The sequence below is a fragment of the Zonotrichia leucophrys genome, chromosome 18, assembly GCF_028769735.1.
Source record: "Zonotrichia leucophrys gambelii isolate GWCS_2022_RI chromosome 18, RI_Zleu_2.0, whole genome shotgun sequence".
Taxonomy (NCBI): domain Eukaryota; kingdom Metazoa; phylum Chordata; class Aves; order Passeriformes; family Passerellidae; genus Zonotrichia; species Zonotrichia leucophrys.
In genome coordinates this window covers 8,394,552-8,407,545 of record NC_088187.1, presented here as the reverse complement: position 1 = coordinate 8,407,545, position 12,994 = coordinate 8,394,552, and the positions used below count along the sequence as shown (strand labels likewise).

At 45.0% G+C, this 12,994-nt stretch overlaps 2 protein-coding genes across 4 annotated transcripts in view; both read left to right on the top strand.

Annotated features, from left to right (window-relative positions):
- Positions 1-3,108, top strand: part of ERN1 (endoplasmic reticulum to nucleus signaling 1) — a 33,358-nt gene extending 30,250 nt beyond the window's left edge. Inside the window, exons 19-22 of the mRNA XM_064728523.1 lie at positions 27-154; positions 709-832; positions 1,058-1,125; positions 1,334-3,108. Of these exons, the coding sequence (XP_064584593.1) occupies positions 27-154; positions 709-832; positions 1,058-1,125; positions 1,334-1,540 (527 nt within the window). The 3' untranslated portion in view covers positions 1,541-3,108. The remainder of the gene's footprint in view (positions 1-26; positions 155-708; positions 833-1,057; positions 1,126-1,333) is intronic.
- A 269-nt stretch (positions 3,109-3,377) lies between these two features.
- On the top strand, positions 3,378-12,788 carry LOC135455438 (sterile alpha motif domain-containing protein 9-like). Of its 3 annotated transcripts, XM_064728641.1 has the most exons (4): positions 3,378-3,997; positions 5,864-6,018; positions 6,452-6,496; positions 7,009-12,788. In XM_064728641.1, the coding sequence occupies exons 3-4, from the start codon at positions 6,493-6,495 to the stop codon at positions 11,667-11,669; spliced, it is 4,665 nt and encodes a 1,554-aa protein (XP_064584711.1). In that variant the 5' UTR covers positions 3,378-3,997; positions 5,864-6,018; positions 6,452-6,492; the 3' UTR covers positions 11,670-12,788. The 3 variants fall into 3 exon arrangements, with proteins under 3 accessions (XP_064584711.1, XP_064584713.1, XP_064584712.1); XM_064728643.1 differs by lacking the exon at positions 6,452-6,496; XM_064728642.1 differs by lacking the exons at positions 3,378-3,997; positions 5,864-6,018 and adding an exon at positions 6,208-6,327.
- Positions 12,789-12,994: the final 206 nt, after the last annotated feature.

Here is a 12,994-nt window from a genome sequence, read left to right as displayed (position 1 = left end):
ATTTCCTTGCACACTCTTCCTTGCAGAAGACATTGTTGCTCGTGATTTAATAGAGCAGATGATAAACATGGACCCTCAGAAACGGCCATCTGCCAGCTGTGTGCTCAAACATCCCTTCTTTTGGAGTCTAGAAAAACAGCTCCAGTTCTTTCAGGTTTGTGATGACCTTTTCTCTCCTCTCGGTTCTCAGGGCTTTTTCAGGTCTTGAATTCAGTCTCTCTTTTGTGCCTGAGGTCACAGAATGCTCAGCCTTACTGAGAGGAGTGAGGCACCCACTTGTAAACCATGGCTGGAGCTCCTTAGCAATTGGCTCGGTCTCACAGCAGATCTGTCAGAGGGGCCAGGGCTGATGTACCAAGGTCAGTGGGTGGGAGAAGCAGCACCCACAGCTGCAGCACCCACAGAGAAATGGCCAGGAGGGTTTTCAAGAACAAGAGTGAACAAGCACTGAATCCTGATGTGGGGTGGGAAATGGCTGAGGGCTTGAGATCCTTTCCAGCCTTATCTTCTCCTCTGTGCTAAAAAGGCTTTGGAAGAGGGTGAAACAAATAATCTCAGAAACTTCTGTATCCTATTCCCAAGTGCTGTCATGGAGTGGAATTCTAACTTTACTACCAGGACGGGCTGTAATGGGCCAGAAGCAGCAATTTAAAAATACTGGGAAAAACTTGGAAATAAAACTAGAAATAATCTGAATGTCTCTTCCAGGATGTTAGTGACCGGATAGAGAAAGAATCTTTAGACGGTCCAATAGTCAAGCAGTTGGAAAGAGGTGGAAGAGAAGTGGTGAAAATGGACTGGAGAGAGCACATCACTGTTCCTCTTCAGACAGGTAAGGGACAGCACTTTGGCAGTTTGCTGTTTGCTGGGACAGGAAAGTCAGGCTGACACTGCCTCAGTTCTGGCACATCACTGTTACTTGCCAGTGAAGTGTTTCTTCAAATGGAAGTACACGTTTATGTACTGAAACACACCTACAAGGATCTGTGGCTGCAGGCAAACACCCCAGCACCTAAAACTGCATCACAACACACACAACAATTTGTTTCTCTTGCAGATCTTCGAAAATTCAGATCCTATAAAGGTGGCTCCGTCCGGGACCTTCTGAGGGCAATGAGAAATAAGGTAAAGGAGTCTTTTCCTCGTGCACTCTGGGTTCCTGCCTCTGGCTGCTGTTGTTGCCAGCCTGTATCAGACCTGATTTAGGTACTGGGCTGCTTTACAAGAGTCCACTAGGAGGTTACTGTGTCCAGGAACGCCAGCACTCTGTTCACAAGAGGCTTCTGAGGAAACCCTCTGACTGAGCTTTTCCCTCTTCTGTTTTCCTCCACAGAAGCACCATTACAGGGAGCTGCCTCCCGAAGTGCAGGAGACCCTGGGCTCCATCCCAGATGATTTTGTGTGTTACTTCACAGCTCGTTTCCCTCGCCTGCTGCTGCACACCTACCACGCTATGCACATCTGCTGCCAGGAAAGGCTCTTCCAGCATTACTATGCTGAGGACTCTGCGGAGCTGAGCCTTACAGGAGACACGGTTTGAGAGGAGAGGGATGGAGCTTTCTTCTCTGGGACCAACATTCCAAGCACAGGCCTACCCTTAGCAGGGAAACGTGGGATCAAAGAGCTGAATTCTCTCTCTCTGAAGAAACCAAGCTTCCAAAAAGTGCCTTGTACCTGTGGCTGTGCTGGATCAGGACATGGTGGAGCTCAGGGCACGAAGGGTAAAGCGATGAACCCTGGCGATGGAGTTACTGACTCCAAGGCAGTTTTCAAGACTGTGGAAATGAAGAGCAAAAGCTGGACATAACCATCACTCAATATCCCTGTACTGTACATGATTTTGTAATGGATGAGTTTTACTACAAAAAAAAAAAATCAAATTCAGTGATTGAAACCATATAATTACTTGGGACTGGGATGTGCAAAAGGAGCCCTTTGGTTGCAGCAAATTATCTGAACCTGCCATTGCACTGCTGCCACATTAGGCACCAGTGATTGTAAAGGGAATCATTTATGATTATCCTAAAAATGGTATGAAAGTACCATTTCTGTTTAACCAGTACTACTCTGGAAAGTTAGTCCCTTATACTTGAGCAGAAACCGTTTTAAAAAATACTGACTTGAAACATCAATTCAAGGTTTTCCTACTCTGAAAATAAGCCTTGTTGTTTAATATGAAGCGGAACAGGTTCAGTATTTGCAGAACAGGTTGAACAATCCTCAGCTTAACTCCCAGTATGGGAACAGATCTGCTCAAGTACCTGCAGCAAACAGCAATGGCAGCTGGGAGCTGCCTGTGACTCATCAACTGCAAATGTCCCTCAAGGGCTAAGGAAAGGCCCCAGCCACAGAGCCAGGGGTGAGATGAGTCCTGGGGAAAAGAGCAAACAGGAGCCAAGAGCTGCTGAGAGCAGTGAAATCAGGGCAGTGTTTAAGGGGTGCCACAGAACCCCATTTCCTGTGTGTGGGCTGGGTATTCCATCCACGGGAGCCTGTGTGCTTAAAGGTGCAGTATTTCTTTACACTGGCCCTGAAGCTGTGGCAAAGTGTCACGTGTGTGCTAGGATGGAGAAATGCTGAATTCTAATGTAACTGGGCTGTTCTTTTACAATATATTTATTTAATGTATTTATATTTATTTAATTTTTACTACAAAGTGGTATCAAATCCACGTGGTACAAGTATGAAGCATGCCAAATCAGTCTTAATCAGTTTTGTCTTTATATTTAATCATCAGATAACAACTGGAAGAGGAAAGTGATACTGCATCTTTCAATGGAAATAGTTAAAGGAGAAATTACAAAGTGACAGTTTGTATGACAGTGCCATTGTGTCTTAAATAAATTATTGCTAGTAATATCCCATGGATGATGGGGTAAGTACAGCTATTTTTCTGGAGATACTTTACAGGATGTTTTTTTTCCTACTTTTACAATGTGTGAGAGCAATTGACCTAAGATGCCAAACTGTGCAGGTTACATGTTCTAAAGCTTGAAAAAATAACGGTAATTTTACCTACCAAGAGTCAAAGCCTATTTCATATTTTTGTATTTCTCATGTAAAGGTCTTTTATAAATCTACTAAATAAAGATTCGGATTAAAACCGCACAGCTGTGAGTGCCATTGTGTGGCCAGGGAGCCCAGCAGGCCTGGAGCTGGCAGAGCAGAGCAGGGATGGCCAAGGGGGTCCTGCTGCCCTCGGGCAGTGCCCGTTCCTGAGCCCGCTCAGTCCATCTCAGCCTGCGGGGCCAACGGCGGTGCCCGAGTTGTTCAGGCCAGCGGAGCCTCCCTGAGGCCCAGGAGCCTCGCGGGTTTCTCTGACGGACCCCAGACCCCCCTCCAGCCTGGTGCCTGCGGCAGGTGCACAGCTGAGATAAAATGGCGGCTCTTTGTGCTGCTGTGGGACAAAGAAATACCCACAATAAACAGTTTTGGTGAAACTGAGCTGGGGAGTGATGACGTGCTTTACAGGAAACAGAAAGCGACCGAGACAGTTCTGCTGCAGCCCAGCCTTCCTGGGCGCCAGTGGCACAGCGGGCTGGGCCCAGGAGCCTCTCCCAGCCTCTCCACTACTTGGTGGGGGGGCTGGAGTGAGTAGGTAGCTCATATAGAGGGCAGTGAGATGGATCTGAAAGTTTAAAATACAAAACAAAGAAGAAATATATTCCACATTATATATTTCGACATATACCTCTGACACCTTTTTTTGGTGAGGCTGAAGCTATTGGATTTGTATCAGCAGCACCAATCAGCAGCAGCACTGCTGTGAAGTGGGTGGAGACTTGAACCACGAATATTTATCTAAAGCAGTTTCCTCTTTTTATTTCCGGAATAATTTTCAAGAGACGCGCGGGAGCTGCAGAACACCCACAGTGCTCAGCCTGCTGCCCGTGCCGAGCCTGGCACCAGAGGTCTTGGAGCACCTTCCCTCCCTCCCTTCCTCCTCCGGAAACCTTTCCCTGCGGGCACACCGCGCTGGGACACTCGGCTCTGCAAGGTAAGCTCTCAGAGCGCTGCTCGTTCTCAGCACGGCGGGTTGCTGTACCGGGACCGGGTTTAACGAAAGGTGAGCCTGCGCCTCCACGGCCGCCCACCCAGCTCTGTGCCCCGGCCACGCCACGGGGCTGGGAGCAGCTCGGAGGGGCGGCAGCGGGGATCCCACAGCTCTGCCCGCACCCCCTCCGTTCCCCCCCGTGCAGCCCGGGGAGCACAAACCCCGAGTGCTCCCCAGAGCCCCCGGAGCACAAACCCCGAGTGCTCCCAGATCCAGGAGGGATCAGGGACCCGCGGGCCCCTCCAGCCGCGCTGCCCCAGCCCTGCCCAGCTCTGCTCAGCCTCCGTTCCAGTTTCGATTCCCCGGCAAGGTTCTCTGTTCGGAAGCGCTTTCCTGACGTCAGCTGTCACCGCGGGCTGGGGCAGAGACAAGGGCGGGACGGGATTCCACAGTACAAGCCCAGCCCTGGGAGGTGGCCAAAGGCACTGAAAGATCGCTATTTCAGGGACATTTTTAGCCGCCTTTATCGGCGAAGGCTGCACCAAGTGTCAGTGGAAATCCATCTCCCACCATTTTCATAACCAGCCTGGTTACACTTACTCTGAGGGATGCCTTACACCTGCAGCACATGAGGGCAGTCCCGTAACAGGTTCCCTTCTCAGAGCCTCCTGCTCTCACCACAGCTCCAGCCATGTTTGTGCCTCAGCCAAGGCTTCCACAGGGCTGACCGGATGCAGAAAGGGTTAATGTGCACTTGTTGGCTTTCTCCAGCACACCCTGCTCTCCCTGACCACCCCTTCTGCTGAACCCACCTCCTGCCAAGGTTTTCTCCTTTCCCCAGTCACCACCATTACACCTGCAGCTATTGTGGAGACCTCGAGCAGCTGGACAGCTCCTTTGCCACTCGCTGAGAGCACTGGTTTAGCACCACGAGCTGCAGCGGCTGAAGCACACGGCTGTCTCCCCACTCAGTAAGAGAAGCAACAGCAGCAGCACCACAGTGCACCTTTCCCTGTGCCCTGCTGACTGTGAATGTCACACTGAGCAGGGGTATTGAACCTGTGATTAATGGATATGATTCTTGCTAACATGATTGTAACTACATCACTATTTTAGAAAATAATTGTTATAAAATAAAAAGTATATGTGATTAGTGTTACAAAGCAGATGTGTCCCTTTGCACGTTATTTGTGCAAAACAGGATATAGGCTGTAGTACTGAGATAAGCAAGATCCCAAAACAGAATTGGCCTCGGGCAAACAAAGCTGGGACGATTCCCAAAGCAGAACTGGCCGTGGGATGAGCAAAGCTGGGACAATTTCAGATACAGAATCTATAGTAGTGGTTTTATCTATGAAATGATAATATTTGGAATATAATATTTACTTACATAACACAAAGCTTAATGTCCATGTGCAACCTGTAAGGTTATTCAGGGGACAGCAAGGAAGACAGCGAAAAGACCAGAGCCAGGAGACCCCCTAACAACAAATGGAGCATGAGCTGTGCAGTACAGTGACATAGATTTCAATATTTGAAAATAGGAGGAGATTTACAGGAAAATACTGATGAATATGTACTAGCATGCAGTAGATAAGCTGGGTTTGGATTCCTTTGTTTCTTACGTGAGGCACGGTGAGAAACCCTCCCCATACCCTGGTCAGTTCTGCTTATGCTTTATACAAACCTTAATCATACTTAATTAATCACTGCCAAATTTCTGCATATGCTTGATTATATTTAATATACTTGATTGTATTCATTTATATAAAATTGCTGCTCAGTTAAAATTGCTGCTAAATTAAATTTTGTTGTTTATTAGATCAGACATATAGAACTTCATTCATAACAAACCCATTCCTCCTGCAGTACAGAACAGGCTGTCCGTGCTGCCACCCATCCTGAACCCCTGGAATGGAGGCTGGGCACAGGAAGGATGGCATAACTCAGGGGAGGACACCCCACTAAACAGAAAACCTTCTGCTGGCTTGGGCAGTGAGTCAAACTGCTTCTTGGAAATTTTGGTAAGCAGCAGAACAGATGTGGGAAAAGAGAAGAAGCAGGGGAGAGTGTACCCATGAAAAAAAAGAGCAGGGGAAAAAGCAAGTGTGAAGGAACTAAAGGCAGGGAAAATGAGATAAAGCAATAAAAAGTTAAAGAGACAGAACCTGGGGGATGCAGTGGTGAGGGGCCTCCTTTTCTCCAGATGTAACAGAAGGAACTGTTGGGCTCAGCTGTCAGCACAAACCTCCACAGCAACCCCCTGCTTCTGTCACATCCACCACGTGTGCAGAGGCAGGAGCAGCACAGCTGGCAAGAACAGGCCTTTAGAGGTACAGAAATTACCTTGGGCAAAAAGTTGGGGAGGAAGTTGGGAAAACAGAACACCAAAGTCGGCTTGAACTATCACAGGAAGGTGAACTGTAAATCTGAAGGCTTACTTTTTCCCCCTTCTAGGGTTTTGTTCATTAACAGCAGGATTTCCTTCACCAAAGACAATGGGTATGTATTGCTTTCAGAAAATTTCTACTTTGTATGTAGCAATTTGCTTTAATAGCTGCATTTGAAGGATTTCTCTCTAGTGGGGAACTAATCAGTACTCCTATCATCTTAGGGTTTGTATTGATGCTATCTTTATTTAGGATAAAATAATCAGACTCAAGTGGTAAATGATCTACCCAAACCTGTCCACTTTAGAGAATCCAGCCCTGTCAATTCCCATAAACCTTGTTATGCCCTGCAAAAAACATTTTGAGTTATTATTTTGAGTTATTTCCTCAATTCCCTTTGAGGATAATTTCCAAGTTTCCTTCCTAGTTTCCTGCTTTGCTGATTTACTGGTCTTGCACCATTTAGAACTGCTTCTGATTACGGTTATGGATACTTTATCATCAGAAGTGACATATTTAAGACCTGCTCTCTCACTGTGACTGGTAGAAAGAAAAGAATCAAACATTCAGTGTGGCCAAACAAACATTAGTTTGTAATTAATAATACATGATTTTAATGTCTAGATTACAAAACGTTACCTGTGAGAGAATGGGTTGAGAACCACGTCAAATGCTGGCTGGAGTCTACCGGAATCAAGAAGGAGTATGTAGATAAACTCTATGCAGAAGAAGTGACAGGTCCAGCATTAATGGAACTGGATGAGTCTTTCCTCAAAGACATAGGAATGAAGAAAGGCCAAATCCAGATCTTAATCCGCAAGAGAAATGAACTTTTGCGGCTGCAGGACAACGCAGAGCAAGCTGAGGACTCCGGCAGCAAAACACCCGACAGAAGGGAAGCACAAACAGCCCCAGGCAGAGCCAGCACTGCCCCTGCTCAGGGCACGGCGAGCGAAGGCAGCTCTGGTGCTGTGGGCACCACCAGCAGCGAGAGCACAGCTCCTGCTTCTGGCAAGAAGCCAAAAAGCAGCAAGAAATCCCAGCTTCCAAGTGCTGCTGAAGTTTTAGAGGTCAGAAACTATCGGCCATTTAGAAGTCAGGACCCCGACTTCAAATACGTGAAGGACACGGTTCTTCCTCCCGAATCAGGAGTCAGTGATTTAATCATTCCTTGCCACGAATACAAATCCTGTGACACTGCTGCAGAACTGAACGAACAACAGCTGAAATCAAAATTTGCCTCCGAAGTGATACGGTTTGCTTCGGCCTGCATGAACATTCGAACAAATGGCACCATCCATTTTGGTGTCATGGACAGTGTTGAGAACAAGGGCTGGAAACACGGGCAGATCGTCGGCATAAAGGTCAAAAAACGAGAAGACTTTGTTGATGCTCTGGATTATATAGAAAAGTGCTTTTGCGATAATTTACAAGAAATTGCAAGGAAATGTATTCATCCACCTGTGTTTGTTGAAGTGATTTCAAAAGACTCTCAAGAACAAAGATTTGTAGTGGAGGTTGACATTGAACCAACATTCAGCTTGGTAAAGAACAATTACTTTCAAGTTCTTTTGCCAAAATACAACGAAAGCAGTCACAAGGTGATCCTGACCAAAGAGCCAGCTCTCTACCAGCGACTGGGAGCGAAGTCTGAGCCCGTGCAGCAAAGCAAACTCGCTGCTTTCATTCAAGCCATACCAGACAGGGATGCTCAGAGACAAAGAGCTGAGCTCTCCAGCACACAAGTACCTACAGAAATACCTCAAGATTTAGGAAGAAAGTTATCAATTCTATTAAATGATGGCAAAAGCTACATGGATGATTCCCTACGGTACATCCTTGTCACAAACAGATGTGAACAGGACAATCTGAACCACATCGACTTTTTAATGCACTTGAACATTTTCTGTGTCTTTGACTTCGATGAACATTCTAATGTGTCAGGGCTGTACAGCAAATACAAAGAGCACCATGAAACAAGTTCTTATTTCTTACAGGATTTTTTCAAAGAAATTAAGACTGATAATTCTCCCTCGCAGAAGCTGTTTGATCAGACCAGCTGGATATTCTGCAATGGGCGCAGTGACTTCCTTGGGGATGAGAAAGCTTGTGACGAAAATACATGGATCAGAACAAAAAAAAAATACCTGAAGAAAGTAATTACTTGTATCTGCGAGGAAATTCTGCCAGAGGGCTCTTTCATTGTGCTTTTTCTATTGCTGTCACCAGTGCAGAAACCACTTGTGGACACTTTTCAGGAATTCTATACAGAGATGAATGGCATGGAGTACATCATCTGCATTGCAGAGTCCAGAGACAGCTACAAGAAGTGGGCTAATCTAGCTCAGGAATCCTGCAGCATTGAGACCCTGGAACAACGCAGTGTTGTGGGAATGAAGCTCAGTCACGTCGATGCCACCATCCAGTCAATGCTGCCTTCTACAGCCCAACCCAGACACCTGCCAGCTTCCACTGGAGGCCTGTGTACACTTCCCTTGCGGGAAGAAGAGAAATTGTATTCCCTAGAAATCCTTTGTACTGATCAATGTGATGATATCAAATTAAATCTTTGGACTGAAAAACAAAAACAAGAAATAGAACAAGATTTTTACCGTGGGAGAAAAATCACTTGGGAAAACTTGTGGCTTGCTGATAATAAACACTGTGGGGACATCATTGAACGTAAGGCATGTGCAGAGGCAAGCCAACTGCTGGATGGCATTTTACGAGGAGGTGGACACAATTATTCTGTGGCTAAACTAAAGATATTTCACCATCCTGGGAGTGGAGGAAGCACAATAGCACGGCAAGTTCTATGGAAAAACAGAAAGCGTTTTAGATGTGCTGTTATCAAAACCTCCTATCCACCCTTAACTGTTTGTAACCATGTGCTCGCCCTTAGAGATTATGAAGAAAAGGAAATCATTCACTGCTTTCCTGTGCTGCTCCTGATCGAAGATTATGATGATGAGTACTTGGATGACCTACAGAGTGAGTTAATAGAGGCTGCAACAGCCAGGAAAATGAATACCTCCAGGCCTTACTTCATCCTCATATGCTGCAGACGATACAATGACCCTGAAAGGCACTGCAAGGCTTCGCCACTGGACACAGTCGCTGTCACTCACAAACTGACAGATTTAGAGAAAGAGCAGTTTAACACCAAACTTGAAAATCTGCAGCAGAAATATGATAAACCAGAATTCATACTTACATTTGTGCTGATGTGTAAGGAGTTCAGTAAAACATATGTGTCAGACATGGTAGAGCACATCCTGCAAGGCATCGACCCTTCCTCTCGTGACACCTGCTTGATGCGTTACATTGCCCTGCTCAACTGCTATGTACCAAACTCATACCTGTCCCTGTCACACTGTGAGGCTTTTCTGGGCCTGGGGGCATATACAGAGAGTACAGCAAGAGCATACGATTTCAAGCATCACTTGAGTGAACAAGCAAGAATGATTTTCATTGAGCTAAGGGAAAGCATCACTTATATTTCAACGATTCGGATAATACACTGCCTGGTTGCAAAAGAAATTCTGCATCAACTTTCAGGGAATCAATCACTAAGTCAAATTGCAACAAATCTTCTTCAGGAAAAGACACTCTTTGAAAACAGATTTGGACGAGAAGAATTCAGAAGGTTTATCAGACATCTGTTTATTCGACGTGATAAAAGAAGCAGGGGGGACAATACTGACACTCTCTTCTCCCCGTTCATTGAACAAGTCTGTGAAACCGAAGACTGTGAAAAAGCCATTGCTGTTTTAAAAGCTGCGTATGAGCTCCTTGGAAAAGATCCTTTTTTTGCCCAGCAGCTTGCCAGACTAAATTACAGCAATGAAAAATTTGAAGATGCTAAATACTGGGCAACGGTTGCAAAATCACATTTGCCAACCGATTCTTTTATTTTGGATACAGAAGGTCAAGTCTACAGGAGATGGTTTGGTTTTACTGTGGATAAAATGACAGAGGAAGATACTCCTGAAAGGATCACTGAGAAGATATTGCTTGCTCTTGAAGCTATGAAATGCTTCAGGGCTGCACAACAGGCAGCAAAGGAAGAACGTGAAAGTATGAACAACGCTGGCTATTTTGGAGAAGTAGAAGTAGGTTGTCGCCTTCTTCGATTTTTGTCCACACTCCCTGTATTCCACAGAGGTCCAGAGGGGGAGCATACTGAGCTTGTGAAATATCTCACCACAGATTACATTCCTGAAGACATAAAGAGACCATGGGGAAAGCTTCATTCCCGCTTGAAAGGCTTGCGCCAGAACCTCTACAATGCTCTGGAATGGATTTCAGAAGAACTAAGTTACTTCCAAACAGATAAAAACCAGGAGAAGGATGATGAAAATGATGATAAGGAAGAACAAATTCATAATCCCAGAAAGTGGCTGAGAAAGCAAGCAGCTGTATACGCTAAATTCTTCATCTCAGCATCACTTCTAGATGACAGCAACAATGGTCCTGACACTCAGCTCATGAGACAAATGAGTATTTATGGGAGTGGTGGAGGAAATGTCACCAATATCCTGTCTTTCTTAACAGATAAGAAAGAGAACAGGTCAGCTGAAAAGCTGGAAAGGATCCTTAGTTTCTATCCAGAAAACCCACTGAGGACCAGGTTGGAGGACAACGATTTGATCAATTTCATTTTGTGCCACATCACATTAGCCTGCTTAGCACCAGGATCAGCCAAACTCCTCCCACTGCCAACGCTGCGTGAGCTCAGTCTAAGATTCTTCAAAGGAAAGAGACAATTTCCAGCAAGTGCATATTTTCTGCTCACCTTGCTGTACTGGCCAGATGAGGCATTAGACAAAGAGCCTAATCCCATTAATGATGAAATTTTAACTTCAGCTCTTCAAACCTTGAAACGCTTATATGACATCAAAGTGAAAGATGTTCCTACCAGAAAGAAAAGAATCTACACCCATTTTTTTCTGGGAAAGGGTTATGGTTTAAGTAAGATAGTGGACAAAACTAAAATTGACAAATTGATGGTGGGGTCCTTAGATGAGAGGAGAATGAAGTGGCTGCATGGAACTGTATGGAATGTTCCCGAAATCCGATACAATCTCAAAAGAGTTTCTGGCTGGTCCAAGGACAGAAATTTATTTATACGAGGTCACGGGAAGGAACTCCAGATCTTGCCACTCCATCGTGAATCAGTGCCTGCTGGAAATGAAAATGTGACCTTTTATTTAGGCTTTTCATATAATGGTCTTGTTGCTTTCAATATTGAGGTTGAAAATGATCCAGCCATCAAAAGAACCTAAGGTATGAGGTACAGTACTGCATGCACGGTGCTCTTAGAGGGTACTAAAACTAAAAATGGACTGTTCCTGAGTAACTACCAGACAACATCAGAATTAACAACCATAATAGTGACCAAGTAACTCAAAAAAATTTAAACTATGAATAGAGTGAACTTAGAGCCAAGCCATTGATTGTTCTGGAATTACAGAAAACAAGATTTTAAACCAAAGACCCAAAGACAACAATTGATCTGGTTTTTCTTACCCCACAGATTAGCACTTCAAGTTATCTCTGCGTAGTCTTGATCAGTAAAAGAATTTGTCCAGTGCTGTTGTCATCTTATTGCAGAAGTTCCATACCTTCTTGTTGCTTTCTCCAGGGCAGCTCCTCACAGCACTGACTCCTTCTTCACAGTACAGCCAACAAACTGCAGGTCTCTCCTCAACCAGCTAAGCCACTCTTTTGTGGCACTCTTCTTACTGGACACAGCTGTGGCCTACTAAGGGCAGGCCTGTTCCTTTTGGTGATTAGTACAGCTGCAGCTCCTCAGGGGTGAGGTTACCTTCTGCACTATTTTCTTACATTCTGTCCCCCCACACAGTGTAACTAAATTTTTCTTCCTGAATCAGCAACAGAAAAATGAACTCAGACCACATACCATGTTGACATGTGCCATGTATGAAATAGCTACTGACTGCAAAGGCAGTGTCAGTATGGAAGCAGTGTTAAAGCTAACTTCACAATCAGACTGATAAAAACCAGGCCCCAAATTCTGCATAATCCTACACTGCTTCTCTGTGTAAATACTACCTTACTAGACAATATCTATATCTGGGCTGGGGTGGGAGATAAGTGAGCAGAGTCATGGGTGGCATAAAAGATCAGTTGTAAGCACTGTTATGTGTTCATAGTCAAACAATTCCTGCACTTGGTGAAATTATTCTGCATTATCAGCCAAGGAGTGCCACAGAATACAGAACTGAAATTTGTCTAAAGCATACATCCATGGTTTGAAAAATGCAGAGGAGGTTTTCAGTGCTATGTTTGCAACCACGATGCCACATTCTGCTTCTAATAACAAAAATGTGTGTTCTTGGAGTTTCCCATTGTTTGATATAAGATATTGTGACTAAAATTGCCAAAACCCCCTGTCATATAACTTGTTTTAATCAAATAAATATCTTTTGTGAAGTACTGCCATTTCTATGTGTGCTTGATTACCCTACCTGAGGATGTATTTTCAACAGTAGCTAGGTATGATTTGCTTTTCCAACTGCAGCAAGGATCTGGGCAGAGCCAAAAACTGCAGAATGAACTGCAAGCCATGGTGAATTCTGAAGGAAGA